General features: G+C 46.3%; 1 protein-coding gene across 2 annotated transcripts in view; it reads left to right on the forward strand.

Annotated features, from left to right (window-relative positions):
• HAT1 (histone acetyltransferase 1) overlaps positions 1-17,277 on the forward strand; it is a 116,376-nt gene that overhangs the window by 97,265 nt on the left and 1,834 nt on the right. For both annotated transcript variants that reach the window (XM_077448001.1, XM_077448000.1), the window contains exon 10: positions 16,392-16,508. In XM_077448001.1, the coding sequence (XP_077304127.1) occupies positions 16,392-16,508 (117 nt within the window). The remainder of the gene's footprint in view (positions 1-16,391; positions 16,509-17,277) is intronic.

Below are 17,277 nucleotides of genomic sequence, written 5' to 3' on the forward strand. Positions count from 1 at the left end.
GTCCCTTCCTTGGCGTTAAAAATAAATAAATAAACTTTAAAGCCTTTTTCATGCATTTCTAGAAGAGCTTATTTATGCTAAATGGGATCATCCGGATAAGCTTTTTTCCCCTCCAAAGTGTTTCTCAATTCTCTATCATGGAGGAAAAATTCACAAAGGATGGAAAGTGCCATCAGTAGACACTGTGATTTCCAGCATCAATAGACGCATAAATGCTTAAGAATCCAACAGATAAGAAGTTGGAATTTTTTGTTAAAATCCTCCTACCAAAGGTGCTATGTTTTGCCATAGACGCCATAAGACTCTATCCACCAAGCGTCAAGGCCTGTGCTTGTGCTAAAACACATGTGTATGACCATGTGGTTAAAAAATTGCTCAGCCGAAGCATCTTACAAAAAGGCATCTGACTAGTATCCCTTTTCATTGGGGAAGATTTGGTCAAATACATCCAATTTCTAGCAGGAAAGGTCCTCTTTTGTCCAAGAAGGTATAAACGTCCTTTTATTTAAACTGACTCCTTCCCCTGTGCCAGGGTCTGCTGCCTGTAGGCAGTGGTGACGGCCTCCACCGTCAGACTCTATAAGTGGGGAAAACATTCAGCTCCTGTGTACATGATTAAAAATGCGTTTTTCCTCCGCCCTGCAGGGCCTATAAGGAAATTTAGCGACTTTAACCGCATCCGCTATCCAAGGATAGGAAGCGTGTTAGATCCCCCTCCCCCACCTTAGATCCCTTATCAAGGGAACAGTGGGTAAGGGATACCCTCAAGTGATCAGGAAGAAAGGCAAACCAATTACTCCTCTGTGGAGGAGACAACTGGAGTTGAACCTTTTTCAGCCTCGCAATCTGAGAAATTGCTGGTACAAATCTCTTACCAAGATGATTCGTGCCTCTTTCAAGCTACCTCTAGTAGAGTCAGCCGATCTTTTTTTTCTTAGGTTGCTTAAAACCTTTACTGCCTTTTTCATGCGTTTCCTGTGCATGTACAGATCCATGCAGAAATTCAACAGATCCATTCTAGATCTAAAAAAATCTAAATCGGTTCCTTAAGATCCACTCCTTTCTATGGAGTCAATCAGGTCAGTAGTTTCTATCCTACAAGGAGGAAAACTTCTTGCGCCTATTGGCATCAGGGATGCATATCTGCATGTCCATATATTTCCCGCTCAAAGGTTTCTGTGGTTCAAAGTAGAATAGCAGCATTTGTTTATAGCCTTGCCCTTTGGTCCAGCTACAGCACCCCGAGTGTTCACAAAAGTGCTAGCCCCACCTCTAGCCAGGTCAAGGGCACAGGGCTGAAACAGTCTTGGCATACCTAAACGATCTATTGCTAATAGACCAATCAGTGTTCGGAGTAAGGTGTATGCATTACAACCAGTTACCTGGAAAAGTCTGGGTTGTGTTCTCAACCTAGTGAAGTCTCCCTTAAAACCGCTAAAAAAAGCTGGAGTATTTGGGTCTGATCATAGAAACAGCCCAGAAAAAGGGTGTTCTTGCCCAGGCAAAGGACAACTCCATAAGAGAGTTGGTGTGGATGGTCAGGTCAAAAGGAGATCCCTCCATTCACAATTGCATGAGGTTATTAGAAAGGATGGTGGCTTCATTTGAAGCAGTTCTCTATGCCCAGTGCCATTCGTGACTGTTACAAAACAGTATTTTATTTTCTTGGAACAAAACAATCCAAGCTTTGGACTTGTCAATGCGGCTGTCCCCAAGGGTCAATCGGTTACTAAAGAATCTGCTAGAAGGTAAATCCTTCAGAGAAGACAACTGTCCAAGGACAGTGTTCAAGAACCAAAAGAGCCTTGCCATCAACATCCTAGAGATTTGGGCAGTGCGTCTGGCTCTGAAAGCCTGGACTTCCATCTTAAGTAATTGTCCTGACAGGATCCAATCCATCAATGCCACGGCTGTGGCCTATATCAGTCACCAAGGGGGGGCACCAAGAATCTCTCCGCACAGAGAGAAGTGAACCATATTCTAACTTGGGCACAAAGAAATATTCCGTGCCTATCGGCAGTCTTCATTCTGGGAATAGAAGATTGGCACGTGGACTACTTAAGTCGCCAGCAGATTATTCCTATGGGGAATGGTTTCTTCACCCCAACATATGTTTGGGCTGTTTGTCAAATGTGGGGGACTCCGGACGTAGATCTTCTAGCGTCCGGTTCTACATAAAGTTACCTTTGTGTCCAAAACAAAGGATCCATTTGCATGCAGAACAGATGCGTTGGTGATACCGTGGGATCAGTTCTCACTGATCTATGCTTTTCCCCCTATTCAGTTGCTGCCTCGACTTCTTTGTAGGATCAAGCTGGAAAGAAAACTGGCAATTCTGGCAGCACCAGCATTGCCCAGAAGGTCATGGTATGCAGAAATCGTAAAGATGGCAGTGGAGGATCCATGGTCCTTTCCACTAAAGCCAGACCTGCTCTCACAGGGGTCGATATTCCATCCTACTTTACGAACGCTAGATTTAATGGCCTGGCTATTGAAACCCACGTTCTGAGAAAACGTGGGCTTTCCGTGTCAGTTATCTCTATTTTGATTAATGCAAGGAAACCAGCTTCCGGAACTATATACTATAGAGTCTGGAGGGCTTATGTTTTCTGCTGGGAATCCAAGGGTTGACACCCACGGAGTTTTATCATAGGCAGAATTCTTGCCTTTCTACAAATAGGCGTAGAGATGAAATTGGCCCTGAGTGCTATTAAGGGCTAAGTCTCAGCCTTATCGATCTTATTTCAAAGACCTCTTGCTATGCATTCTTTTTTTCTTTTCTTTTTTTAACATATTTTATTTATATTTCAAAAAATAAATAAAGAACTGACATACATTAACCACTTTCAGACCGGACCATTTTGCTGGTAAATGACCAGAGGTCTTTTTACACTTTGGCACTGCGCTGCTTTAACTGGTAATTGCGCGGTCATGCAATGTTGTACCCAAACAAAATTTGCGTCCTTTTCTTCCCACAAATAGAGCTTTCTTTTGATGATATTTGATTGCCTCTGCGATTTTTATTTTTTGCGATATAAACGTAAAAAGACCGCAAATTTTGAAAAAAAATGATATTTTCTACTTTTTGTTATTAGAAAAATCCAATAAACTCAATTTTAGTCATACATTTAGGCCAAAATGTATTCAGCCACATGTCTTTGGTAAAAAAAAAGTCAATAATTGTATATTTATTGGTTTGCGCAAAAGTTGTCACATCTACAAACTAAGGTACGTTTTCTGGAATTTACGCAGCTTTTAGTTTACGACTGCCTATCTCATTTCTTGAGGTGCTAAAATGGCAGGGCAGTACAAAACCCCCCCAAATGACCCCATTTTGGAAAGTAGACCCCCTAAGGAAATTGATAAGTGGCATGTTGAGCCCATTGAATATTTTATTTTTTTGCCTCAAGCGATTGAATAATGACAAAAAAAAAAATATATTTTTTTTTTTACACAAAGTTGTCACTAAATGATATATTGCTCACACATGCTATGGGCGTATGTGAAATGACACCCCAAAATAAATTCTGCTGCTTCTCCTGAGTACGGGGATACCACATATGTGGGACTTTTTGGGAGCCTAGCCGCGTACGGGGCCCCGAAAACCAAGCACCGCCTTCAGGCTTTCTAAGGGCGTAAATTTTTGAGTTCACTTCTCACTACCTATTACAGTTTTGAAGGCCATAAAATGCCAAGATGGCACAAAACCCCCACAAATGACCCCATTTTAGAAAGTAGACACCCCAAGCTATTTGCTGAGAGGCATGTTGAGTTCATGGAATATTTTATATTTTGCCACAAGTTGCGGGAAAATTACAAACTTTTTTTTTTTTTTTTTTTTTTTTTTCACAAAGTTGTCACTAAATGATATATTGCTCATGCATGCCATGGGCATATGTGAAATGACACCCCAAAATAAATTCTGCTGCTTCTCCTGAGTACGGGGATACCACATATGTGGGACTTTTTGGGAGCCTAGCCGCGTACGGGGCCCCGAAAACCAAGCACCGCCTTCAGGCTTTCTAAGGGCGTAAATTTTTGAGTTCACTTCTCACTACCTATTACAGTTTTGAAGGCCATAAAATGCCAAGATGGCACAAAACCCCCACAAATGACCCCATTTTAGAAAGTAGACACCCCAAGCTATTTGCTGAGAGGCATGTTGAGTCCATGGAATATTTTATATTTTGCCACAAGTTGCGGGAAAATTACAAACTTTTTTTTTTTTTTTTTTTTTTTTTTTTTTCACAAAGTTGTCACTAAATGATATATTGCTCACGCATGCCATGGGCATATGTGAAATGACACCCCAAAATAAATTCTGCTGCTTCTCCTGAGTACGGGGATACCACATATGTGGGACTTTTTGGGAGCCTAGCCGCGTACGGGGCCCCGAAAACCAAGCACCGCCTTCAGGCTTTCTAAGGGCGTTACAGTTTTGAAGGCCATAAAATGCCAAGATGGCACAAACGCCCCCCAAATGACCCCATTTTGGAAAGTAGACACCCCTAAATTTAGGGGTACACTAGTGAGACTAGGTAATAAATGGCGGGTGCCCTGAAACTATAAAAAAATAACTAACCAACCAGCGTCACCTGTAACAGTTATATGGTGATCACTGGTGAAAGGGTTAACTAGGGGGCAATCAGGGGGCTTTATGCGGTAGTATATGGGGGTCCCTGGCGCTATAAAAAGCTGCGGCGAACTTAAATACCTACCTGCCTAACTAGCGTCACCTGTGACACTAATACAGCGATCAGAAAAACGATCGCTTATTAGGCTGGGTTCACACTGGAGCGATGCGGGAACGCCACGAATGCGCGGCGGGTTCCCGCATCGCATGCCTCCCGGCGGCAGTTCACACTGCCCTATGCGAACTGCTGGGAGTGTCAGTGAAATGTTACTGACACCCCCAGATCAGTTCGCATATCGCAGTGCGATCTGCAAACTCGGATCGCATGGTGTGAACACCCATGCGATCCGATTCTGCTGCGGGCCAAAAAAAGGGTCCCGTGCGAATTTGCGGCGGGTGCGGCGAATGGCTGAACTCGAATCGCACAGAGATCGGATGTGATTTGCACTGCAGTGCGGTGCGAATCACATCCGTTCTCATAAACCGCTGCAATGTGAACCCAGCCTTAGTGACACTGGCGACGGGGGGTGATCACGGGGTTAAACCTTTATTGGGGGGGTTAGGGGGGTACCTTAGAACTAAAGGGGGCTAACCCTAACTGCCCTAACAGTTATTAGTCACAAATGACACCCGCCAGGTGATCAGGGGGTTAAACCTTTATTAGGTAATAAATGGCGGGTGCCCTGAAACTATAAAAAAAATAACTAACCAACCAGCGTCACCTGTAACAGTTATATGGTGATCACAGGTGAAAGGGTTAACTAGGGGGCAATCAGGGGGCTTTATGCGGTAGTATATGGGGGTCCCTGGCGCTATAAAAAGCTGCGGCGAACCTAAATACCTACCTGCCTAACTAGCGTCACCTGTGACACTAATACGGCGATCAGAAAAATGATCGCTTATTAGGCTGGGTTCACACTGGAACGATGCGGAAACGCCGCGAATCCGCGGCGGGTTCCCGCATCGCATGCCTCCCGGCGGCAGTTCACACTGCCCTATGCGAACTGCTGGGAGTGTCAGTGAAATGTTACTGACACCCCCAGATCAGTTCGCATATCGCAGTGCGATCTGCAAACTCGGATCGCATGGTGTGAACACCCATGCGATCCGATTCTGCTGCGGGCCAAAAAAAGGGTCCCGTGCGAATTTGCGGCGGGTGCGGCGAATGGCTGAACTCGAATCGCACAGAGATCGGATGTGATTTGCACTGCAGTGCGGTGCGAATCACATTCGTTCTCATAAACCGCTGCAATGTGAACCCAGCCTTAGTGACACTGGCGACGGGGGGTGATCACGGGGTTAAACCTTTATTGGGGGGGTTAGGGGGGTACATTAGAACTAAAGGGGGCTAACTCTAACTGCCCTAACAGTTATTACAGTCACAAATGACACCAATGCAAAAAAAAAAAAAGACATTGGTGTCACTGTGACTGGGGGGCAGGGGTAATTGGGGGGGTGATCGGGGGGTAAAGGGGGGGTGTGAGTGTGCCTGGCATGTTCTACTGTGTGTGTAGAGTGTTGGTGCAACTCACCGATCCGCTCTCCTCCGTGTCGGAACGAAAAATACCGACACGGAGGAGAGAATACATCACTTCCTCTCCTGTGTTTACATTACAGGAGAGGAAGTGATGTCACGGGGGATTCCTATTCGTCGGGAGCGATCGCGAGGGGGTGGCCATGAATGAATGGCCGCCCCCTCATCCCGGATCGCTCTCGAAGGAATGCCGACCGCCGCAGGCACCGGGGGGGGGGCCAGATCGGGCCCCCCACCCGCGGGCAGGCAGGGACTTATATATACACCCATATGCCTGCCCGTGCCATTCTGCCGACGTATATCGTCGTGCGGCGGTCGGCAAGTGGTTAACAGGTTACAAAAATAAAATGCGCAAACAGATATCCACATTGCAGCAGATGATGCTCATCACATTCATTTCCTAGTATTACGTAGAGTCACTAGTCATTACGTTACAGATATCAGACATTGCCCGAGACCTCCCTCCTCAATACAAAAACCACATAAGATAACAAGAAGGGATTCCACCCCCCCCCCCCCCCCGGCCTAATCAATGGTCAAATGCTTCGCCTCAACCCATGCCACCCAGATCTTCCCAAATTTCCTGGGGCAGTTCCTGCCTAGATACGTCAGTTTGTATAGCGGCAGAGCCACATTTACCAGGGACTGCCACAATTGTTTAGTAGGAGGGAGAGGTTGATTCCATTGCAATAGTATCGCTTTCCTCGCATATAGTGTGGTGTAGAAAATAAACAGTTTCTTCCCCCAGGAGATTTCCAAAAAATCGCAGCTACCCAACAGGAGAGGTATTGGGCTAAGTGAGATCGTAAGCTCCCCCACAGCATTGTCAGCCAGGACGTCTTTCCAAAATACCCCCACCCCCGGGCAGGACCACACCGTGTGAAAAAAGTCAGCATAGTCTTCGTTGCATCTAGGGCAGGTAGTCAGTCGGTCAGGGTAAATCCTTGCCAGGTGTGCCGGTGAAAAGTATGCCCAGTGAAGGAACTTCAATTGTATATACCTGTCCCTTGCCGAAATCGCCAGGGTCAGGTATTGCTGTATACCCTCCTACCAGTCCTCTTCAGTAAGTTCTGGAATGTCACTGTGCCAGAGCTCAAACAAATGGGAGATCCTAGTCTTGTCATGTGTAGCCAGCGCGTTTTATATCGTAGACATTGTGCGCTCCCCCCCACAGAACCAAGCATGTCCTCCACCGCTGACACCTCCAGATTCATTCGGGATGGGAATTAAGACCGGAAGGCGTGCCGCAGCTGCAGAAGTCTGAAAAACATATGATTCGGCAGGTCTCTATCATGCTTTAGTGCGTCAAAGGAAAGTAGTTGCCCCTGAGACACTGTCCCCCAGTGATGTAACTCCATGCCTGGCCCAGACAATTGGATCAGGGATGGACTGAAAATGGGGCAGACGGGGGTTCCCCCAAAGGGGGGTCCTTGGGGCCCACACCCCTGGGCCCACCAGCTGTCTGTTGACCAATTCCCATACCTTAAGAGTCGTGCGCATTTGAAGAGTTATCCCAGGGTTGGATCGGGGTCCCTTATGGATTAAGTTCCTTAATTCCGCATAAGAGCCCAACAACGCCGCCTCCGAGGATGCAGGGTTGGCTGGGCCCTCAGAGAGCCACCACTTAATAGTCACCAGGACTGCCGCCCAGTAATACTTCAAGAAACAGGGTAATGCCAGACCTCCGCGCACAAGGGGCAGTTGGAGGGTTGTTCTAGCTATTCTAGGGGGTTTACCATTCCAAACGAAGGACGAGATAATGCCGTCTAGTTGCTTAAAGAATCTAATTGGGATATGGACTGGGGTCTGGCGGAAAAGGTAGGTAAACTTAGGGAGAACCGCCATTTTGATTAAATTGACCCGTCCCACAGGTGAAAGCGGCAGGGATCTCCACACATTACACTTCTGGGCTAACTGGGTGACCACTGGACTCAGGTTAAGAGTAATAAACTGTTTCAGGTCTCGGTGTATTTCCACACCCAGATACCTAAATTGAGAAACCCTCTGCAGTTGCCCATCCACCTGAGGATTGCCAGCACCATCATGTAATGGAAATAAAGTCAATTTTGCCCAATTTATTCGTATGCCCGAGAACTGTCCAAACTTGTCGATAATCGACAATGCTGCTTTTAGAGAGGCTCCGTCATCTCTGAGATACAACAAGGTATCATCAGCATATAACGAAACCTTTTCCTGCAAAGGGCCCCTGACAAGGCCCCGAACCTCAGGGGAGGAACTGAGCAGACCCGCCATAGGTTCAATTGCCAGCGCAAAAAGCCCCTGGTACAGGGAGCACCCCTGCCTGGTTCCCCTGTGGAGGGGAAAAAAGCAGGGAGAGGACCGTGCGCACTCTAGCTGTGGGAGCCTTGTACACTGCCCTGACCCAGGAGACAAAGGCCGGACCAAATCCAAATTTACGGAGGACTTCCCAGAGATAGTCCTACTCCACGGAGTCGAAGGCCTTCTCCGCGTCTAGGGAGGCCACTACCTCCTCCCCCACCTTCTGCATCCCCCGAGGCCAAGACAGTGTAGAGCCTATGGATATTAAGGTCTGTCCCCTTCCCTGGCATAAAGCCTGACTGGTCCTCATGGATTAGGGTAAGTATAACATCATTCAGTCGCCTGGCAAGGATTTTGGTCAGACCTTTTGCGTCCGAGTTGAGCAGGGAAATAGGTCGGTATGACGAGCACAGCTGGGGGTCCTTCCCAGGTTTAGGGATCACCACTATAATGGCTTGTGCCATAGATGGAGGGAGATCCTCCTCCTGGGGAGATGCGGTAAACATGTCGTGCATCCTAACAGTCACCTCTTCCAAATAGCGTTTATAGAATTCCGGGGGTATCCCATCCTCCCCAGGGGTCTTCCCCGACTGCATGGACCCCAGTGCTAGTCGGACCTCCTAGGGCCCAGCGAGAAAGTGGCGAGTCCGTAGCCTGGTCAGGCCATAACCTATCTAGTGAAGGATTGGGAGGGATATTAAAGTCCCCCGCTAGAACTACATTGTCAGTATGGAATTGGGCGATCAGGGCAGTCAATTTGTGTAGCAGAGACAGGTTCGCCGGAGGTGGCATATAGGGACCCACCAGCACCATCTCTATCATATCTATTCTGGCATGCACCAGCACATATCTCCCTTCCTGATCTGTAACAATATCAAGAGGCTCAAAATTAAGGGACTTGTGGACCAGTATGCTAACCCCTTGGGCATATCCAGAATGCGTGGCATGATAGTGGTATCCCACCCAGGGCCTTTTCAAGCCCATAATCCTTCCCCCTACTAGATGCGTCTCCTGAAGAATACAAACATGCGGTGCATATTTTTTCATGTAATCGAAAACAAGAGAGCGTTTAATCTTTTGGTTAAGCCCCCTAACATTCCAGGAGAGGATCTTCAATGGAGCCATAACCCGGAAGGGCAGGGGGGGGCCAACGGAGATGACCGCCTGACCAGGGTCAAGGCACGAATATCTCATATTGAATAATGCAATGACATACACAGTACATTTGTTGTAATAGAGCTGTCCGCAGTAAAAAACATATAAGCATGTAACAAAAAAACAACTAAAAAACAAACAGAACTCCCCTCCCATCCCACCCCACACCCCAGAAAAACAGCCCCGGGGTAATTGAACTCATTTACAGGAGAAATCTCCTGTGGGGGCGGTGTGTACCAACCAGCACACCTAGGACAGAGTCTTCTGCGTTAGAGTAGACAGACTCCAGCGCAGCCGCTTCCTGGAGGCAATACATGTCAAAGGGGATCAAACAAGGGTATAGGTGACACCTCAGACTGAAGTACAGTGTTCGCTTGGATTGTTCTAAGGGCCCATTCTTAGTTGCAACACTTCCAGCAGGGAAGAGACAAAAATTAGAAAAAGAAAAAAATAAGGGAATAAGACAAAACAAGGGGGGAGAAAAAGGTGCAGCCCCGGGAGCTAGGGCTATCAGAGTGTCCAAGTCCGGCATCCCCAGTATAGCATGTCCATGTCCAGAGGTATCCTTACAAATGGGGCAGTACACCCCTCAGGCACAAACTCGTTGGAAGTGAGGCCAGAAGGCCAGCAGGATAATAACATGGACCCCCTCCCCTGCGGAACAACAGTGCATAAGCAGCAACTCCATGTCATCCCCTCGCCCCCTGCACAAAACAACTGATGGGAAGGGGGGGAGGCAGTCTAACCGGATCTCCAAGTTCAGAGATCGAGGGTCAAAATTGGGGGGGGGGGGGGGGACAGGTGTGCTTACCGCAGGGCAAAGCCGGTGATGCGTGTGGACCCCAGTCAGGGATTCTCCATCCAGGATCAGCCTTGCCGGGGGAGGGAATCAATCCATCTGGAGGCCTCACTCGGGGAGTTAAAGAAATGGACGGATTCACCATCAACCACTCTGAGTTTCGCGGGGAACATCATGTTGTACTTGAGACCTTTGGTGCGCAGCTGGGCCTTGACTTGGTTGAATGTCCTGCGTTGCCTTTGCGTCTCCATTGAGTAGTCAGGAAAGAGCATTAGTTTGACGTTTTCAGAGCGCAGTTCGCCCACCTTTCTCGCCTCCCGAAGAACCAGGTCTCTGTCTCTAAAGTTCAGAAGGCGGAAAATAAATGTGCGGGGCTCCTGGCGGGCCTCGAACAGACGGCATTCTATGTGCCCGCTCCACTACAAAATGAGGGGAGAACACAGCCAGCGGGAGCAGTGTGGGCAGCAAATGTTCAGTAAAAGCCTCAGTGTCTCGGCCCTCCGCACCTTCTGGCAGGCCCACCAACTGTAAATTATTCCTCCTGTTCCTCTTCTCCTGGTCCTCCGCCCTGGATTCCAGCGCCTTCATTTTCACCTGTAGTGTGCGGAGGGAGGCATCATGGTCGCGGACTACATCTTCCGCGTCCCCTATCCTCCGCTCCGCCTCCGTGAGCCACTCCCGGTGTTTATCCATGTCACGCCGGATAAGCCCCATGTCAAGCTGTATCTGTTCTATCTTAGTTGTTAGGGTAGTCTGGCAGCCCGTAATCGCCTGCATGAGAGCCTGGAACTGTTCAGCTCCCAGCGGCGGCGTGTCGGCTTGTTCCGTCTGAGACGCCATGTTGGTGTGGGCCTTCCCGCGTGCAGCGCGGGTCTGTGGCGGGGTTCCCGGTGTTGTGTGTTTCTTCCGATGGGAACCGGAGCTGCCCCTGCGCATACCCAGTCCTCACCACCACTTCAACGGCCCAACAGGATAGATGTATGTCCCTAATTGCCGGATAAATAGCCTGCCAGGTGCGGAGCTCTCTTCCAACACGTCCTAGCTGGTTGCCATCTTGGCCACGCTCCCCTTGCTATGCATTCTTAGTCCAGGGTTTTTATGCAAGGGGTGATGCAGATTACTCCGCCAGTTAAATCACCTTTAAGACCTTGGGACTTGAATTTTGTTTTGTGAGTGTTACAAAAAGAGCCATTTGAACAATACAACATATTCCCTTAGTCCTGACAAGGAAGCTGGTATTTTTTGGTTGCTATATACTCAGCAAGGAGGGTTTCATAATTGGCTGTTCTTTCTCGAAAAGAGCCATATTTGATTATACATGAGAACAGAGTGGTGTTTGCCAAAAGTATTTGCAGGTTTTAACCTGAACCAAGATATTGTCCTGCCATTTGTTTTTTTCAAAAACAATGTTCCAGGGAAGGAAAGTCACTACATTGTCTTGATGTGGTGAGAGCAGTGAAAATCTATTTAAAGGCAACTGCTCAGTTTCGTAAGACTGATGTCTTATTTATTCTGCCAGAGGGTCCTAAGATAGGACAGGCAGCGTCGAGATCCACTGTTGCTAAGTGGATTCAGCAAGTTATAATTCAAACTTCTAAATTAAGGGGTAAGATTCCTCCTTTTCAAGTTAAGGCACACTCTACCAGAAGCGTTAGTGCTTCTTGGGCAGTGCATCACCGGGCCTCCATGACTCAGATGGGTAAGGCCGCAAATTAGTCTTCAGTGCATACATTCACAAAAAATTTTTTTTTTATCAGGTGGTTGTAAGGAGGTATGAGGATATCGCCTTTGGGTGCAGTATACTGCAGGAAGCAGTATAAGTCCTCAAGTCTGTGGGTACCCTGCGGGTTGTTTCTCCCTCCCCTCAAGTAGAATTGCTATGGGGCGTCCCATTAAGTAATTACTTAAGGCTCTGTGTCCCATGATGTACGATAAAGAAAATAGGGTTTTTATCACAGCTTACATGTAAAATCCTTTTCTTGGAGTACATAATGGGACACATAGGTCCCTCCCCTCTTTCAGGATTTAAGTATATTGCTTTGCTACAAAAACTAATGTGCTCCTGGTAGGAGTTATGGGGAGTGAAATTCCTTGATTGGGTATACCCAGGGGCGTAACTATAGGAGGTGCAGCAGTCGCAACCGCAACTGGGCCCTGTGCTGCAGGGGGCCCATGCAGCCCCCTCTACATATGGCCGGCAGCAGCATAGGCAGCTAGGGGTACCAGTGCACCATGCACACGGGTGGCTGGAGGTGGAGGGTGACTAGCAGAGCTCCATGCTCGACTATCGCACTGGCTGCTCTTTAGTTGTGCATTCCCCGCATGACCTGTGTCCTCAGAGTACCCCTCTCCTGCTCCATGCATTGCCGCTCAGTCCGATGTCTTTTCTCCCCAGCCAGAGTCCCGCCCCCCCCCGAGTCCGGCCCACACTGCACTGCATACTTCTCCCGGGTAAACAAACTTTAAGCACACAGATGCAGTGCAGCCCTATGAGAGCCGGCTCCCGGAGGACACTGCAGGCTTGTCTGCCAGCCCCCCTCCTCCCCGTCATACACAGGTGATGAAAGGTCTTTCTGGGAGATATGCTGATCACCCGTCCAGCACACTGGATGGAGCCCAGGCCAACATTGATGAGTGCACGGCCTGCAGCTTGGACATGGTGAGTAAGAGGACCCCATCCCCCACACACCATTACATACCCCCTCCTTCTCCCCCTGGGGACAGGGGCCCCTTCTCACGTGGGGACAGGGACCCCTTCTCACCTGGGGGCAGTAACTTCATTTGCCCTGGAGAAAAGGACCTCATCTCTTCTGGGGACGGAGACCCCATCCTGCCTAGGGACAGTCCCCCAATGGGGCACCTAAAAATTAAAAAAAAAAACTAATAATAAAAACTACTGATGCCAATGGTGGAACTACAGGGCTCACAAAGGTCATACCTTTGACCACGCCCTGGAGTTCCACCGCCGGACTTGGAGGGAAGGGCCCTGGCTGGGGTTCAGGGGGGCCCTTCATGGTTTCTTGCATCGGGGCCCTGAAGGTTCTAGTTACGCCACTGGGTATACCAGTGTCAACAGCTGAAGGTGGCCCATAACCCATTAAGTAATTAAGGCTCGGTGTCCCATGATGTACTCGAAGAAAAGGATTTTACAGGTAAGCTGTAATAAAAATCCTATTTTTTGCTTATAAAAAAAAAAAGTGATTACCACCAAAAGAAAGTGCGGTCTCAAAAAACAATGATAAAAATGTCTTTTGGATACAGTTTGCATGAGTAATTGTCATTCAAAGTGTGACGGTGCTGAAAATTGGCCTGGGCAGGAAAGGGGTGATAGTGTCCAGTATTTAGGTGGTTGAAGAATAAGCCAATAACATAAATTTTGGGTGTCTCTTCCCAAGCATTATAGTCATACTTAGCTGAGACAAAACTATGTGATGAACTTTAATCTGAATTTAAACAAATTTTGTGAAAAGTTCCTCAACAGATGGTCTGCAGACAGGTTTTCCCTTCAATCAGTGAAGGTAAGGTAAGGGGTCAGCCAGCAAGCCCTTGCAGATATTACAAGACTATCAGGATAATATCAGGGCTTGGGATGGGAGCAGAAGAGAAGTGCCGGCATCTGGCTGGCATTTCTGAGGAAGTGTGGCAAATGTACATAACTTTTTCACGGTAATACGAATGGGTGGGGTCTCTTTAACCACCTCAGCCTCAAAAGGATTTACCCCCTAATGACCAGGCCAATTTTTGAAATGCGGCACTGCGTTGTTTTAACTGACAATTGCGCGGTCAGGTGATGTTGTACCCCAAAAAAATTCATGCCCTTTTTTTCCCACAAACGGCTTTCTTTTGGTGGTATTTGATCGCCTCTGCGGTTTTTATTTTTTGCGCTATAAAGAAAAAATGACAATTTTGAAAAAAAAAAAACACTATTCGACTTTCTACTATAATACATATCCAAATAAATAAAAACAATTCTTCATCAGTTTAGACCAGGGGTCTCAAACTGGTGGCCCCCCAGATGTTGCGAAACTACAAGTCCCATCATGCCATTGCCTTTGGGAGTCTTGCTCTTAACTGTCAGCGTTGCAATGCCTCATGGGACTTGTAGTTTTTCAACAGCTGGAGGGCCACCAGTTTGAGACCTCTGGTTTAGACCAATATGTACTCGTCTACATATTTTTGGTAAAAAAAAAATCACAATAAGTGTATATTGATTGATTTGCGCAAACGTTATAGCGCCTACAAATTTTGGGATATATTTATTTTTTGTTTTTCCTGGTAATGCCTGCAATTTTTAGTGGGACTGCAGCAGACAAATCTGACCCCAAGTGACACTTTTTGGAGACTAGTGGAACCAATACAGTGTGATCAGTGATAAAAAAAAAATACACTGATCACTATAAAAATGACACTAGCAGGGAAGGGGTTAATACTAGGGGAGATCAAAGGGTTAACTAGGTTCCCTGGATGCGTTCTGTGTGGGGGATGAACTGATGGGGACAGCACAGAGATTGCTGTTCCTGATTACTGGGAACAGACGATCTCGGTTTCCCCCCCTGTCACAAAGGGGCCGTCCAGCCTCTGTGGATAGATTGCAGGTGGCCGGCGGACACTGAGCCTGGCGGACCCATGCATGCGCTCCTCCGGTGCATGGTGACAGTATCTCATGCACGAAACAACGCACAGGTATGTTTCATGCAATAGAGCCGCCCTGCTGCAGTATATACACAGTGAGTGGTCTTTAACTGGTTAAAGTGCATGTTAAACCCTAACAATGGAATTTTCTTATTTGCTTCTTTGCTTTTCTTTTTTGTCTGTTAAATACATCTGTGATGGGGGGTGTGTTGATCTTGTCAGAAATTCATGTGTACACTGCCTGCACTCTCAAATCTTATTTCTTATCACGGACTACAGAATGGTTTACCTTTTATGTTTATGGAGGCCTGAGAGCAGGAGTATTGGAGTTGATTAGTAAAAGACAACTGGGTAGAGCTGACACCACTCAGTCCACTAAAATGCTATGTTGTCAGCCTACAGCAGGATTTAGGAGCAAAGTTCTTTTCTGCTGAATCAAAAGGTATTTCTCCCTGCTTGTAGAAGAAAACAGGGAAATGTGCTGGAGTTGTTACACGGTAGAACCTAAAAATGAGTGTAATGTGTAACATGCTCCGAAAGGTGAAGTTATCCTTTCGGTTACATGCAACAACAGTACTTTGTTTGCATATTCCTACTTAAGACAATATCCACAAGCTCGGGTCTTCATGGCTTCCCAAACCTTCCTCTAATCCAGGAGTCTCCAAACTACGGCCCTCCAGTTGTCCAAGAACTACAATTCCCATCATGCCTAGTCATGTCTGTGAATGTCAGAGTTTTACAATGCCTCATGGGATGTGTAGTTGCGCAATAGCTGGAGGGCCCTAGTTTGGAGATCCCTGGTCTAATCCATCCCAGGTGTTGTGACATGCACTGTGGCAGGTTCCTGCAAGTCTACTGCCTAGAAAGAAAATATGATGGATACCAATCTTGGGGAACCATAGAATTTGATTTATTTAAAAAAGGAGTAGCGATTGTTTACTACTTTTGCAGAGTGAATGTTCATGGTGTATGGTAAATTAGATGAAGCTATATTCACATCAATCAGCCAATCATGTGCTAGAAAAATCATATAATATAAAAATGATTTGCCATTCAGAGTGTACACAATGAAGTATCTTTAGGGTAGGAGGGTGGGGTGAAAGCCATAGCTTTAGGATTTGAGCATTCACATAAACACAGCTTTGCTGCATATCACCTACGGTGATAACAATGACTAGAAGCACATTTACAGTTCTAGAAACACATTACTAGTAAGTTATTATCCAGAATCCCTAAAACTGTTTTTGTCTTTCTGTAAAGTTTCTATTTTTTTGAAAAGGTATTCTTTTATGCTGTTGTGAATAGAGGAAACATTGTAATGTTGTTCTGTTGTATTGTTTGTATTTTTTAATCACTAGCAACATGCAAGACGTGTTTATGAAATTCTTCGGCTTCGTGCAACAGACATGAGTGATCCTGAAAAATCCAGGGCTTACAGACTAGAAATCAAAAAGAGACTTGTTGGTCCATATAAGGTATGGATGTGTTTTGCAATCTCTATCATAGCGGCTTTGATGGAATCCCAATGTACACTTTTTCTCCATGAGTATTATCATGGTAGCTTAACATATATACTTTCTATTCATTCATATATTTCTGGGGATCACATAGTATTAAGATCAATAGCTGTTCTTGCTGTTCTTTCCAGTCAATAGTGGCTTATACTCGCTTCACCACTTATTATTAAAGGAACACTATTAACCATTAACCATATTTTGTATTTGTAGAAGTCCACATTCGTAGGAAGGGAAAAAAACACCTGTTACATAAGCCATTTTGTAGTTCAATGTTGTTTAAAATGTATTCAAACCAGCTGTAATTTTTTTAGCACTGACAACAAAATGAAATGTTGCTTCACTTTAAGCTGGTCATAGATTGATAGAATTTAGGAAAAGTCTCACGAAAATGTGTATAAAAATTCTCAGAACATTTGAATGTTGTGTTAAAGATTTTGTTTGCTTTTAACATTTTGATTTTGGTTAGAATGCATTTTACCATAAAACCACACTTTTAGTAATATTTATTTCTTCTAAAAAATTTTCATCCTTCAAATTTTCTCGTCACTGTAATTGAAAACAAAAAATGATTTGACCCCACTAATGATTACAAAAATAAACAAACGTTCTTGGAATATTCATTTTCTAAGAATTGTCATTTGAAATTCTACCCATCTATGGCCAAGTTTAAGCTGGCTATAGATGGCTGGCTGAGATTCGATCCATCTATGGGCAAGCTGATTGTACC

This window comes from Lithobates pipiens, unplaced genomic scaffold (genome assembly GCF_037356315.1).
Source record: "Lithobates pipiens isolate NorthernLeopardFrog02 unplaced genomic scaffold, aLitPip1_a1.2 Scaffold_22, whole genome shotgun sequence".
NCBI classification, from domain to species: Eukaryota; Metazoa; Chordata; class Amphibia; order Anura; family Ranidae; genus Lithobates; species Lithobates pipiens.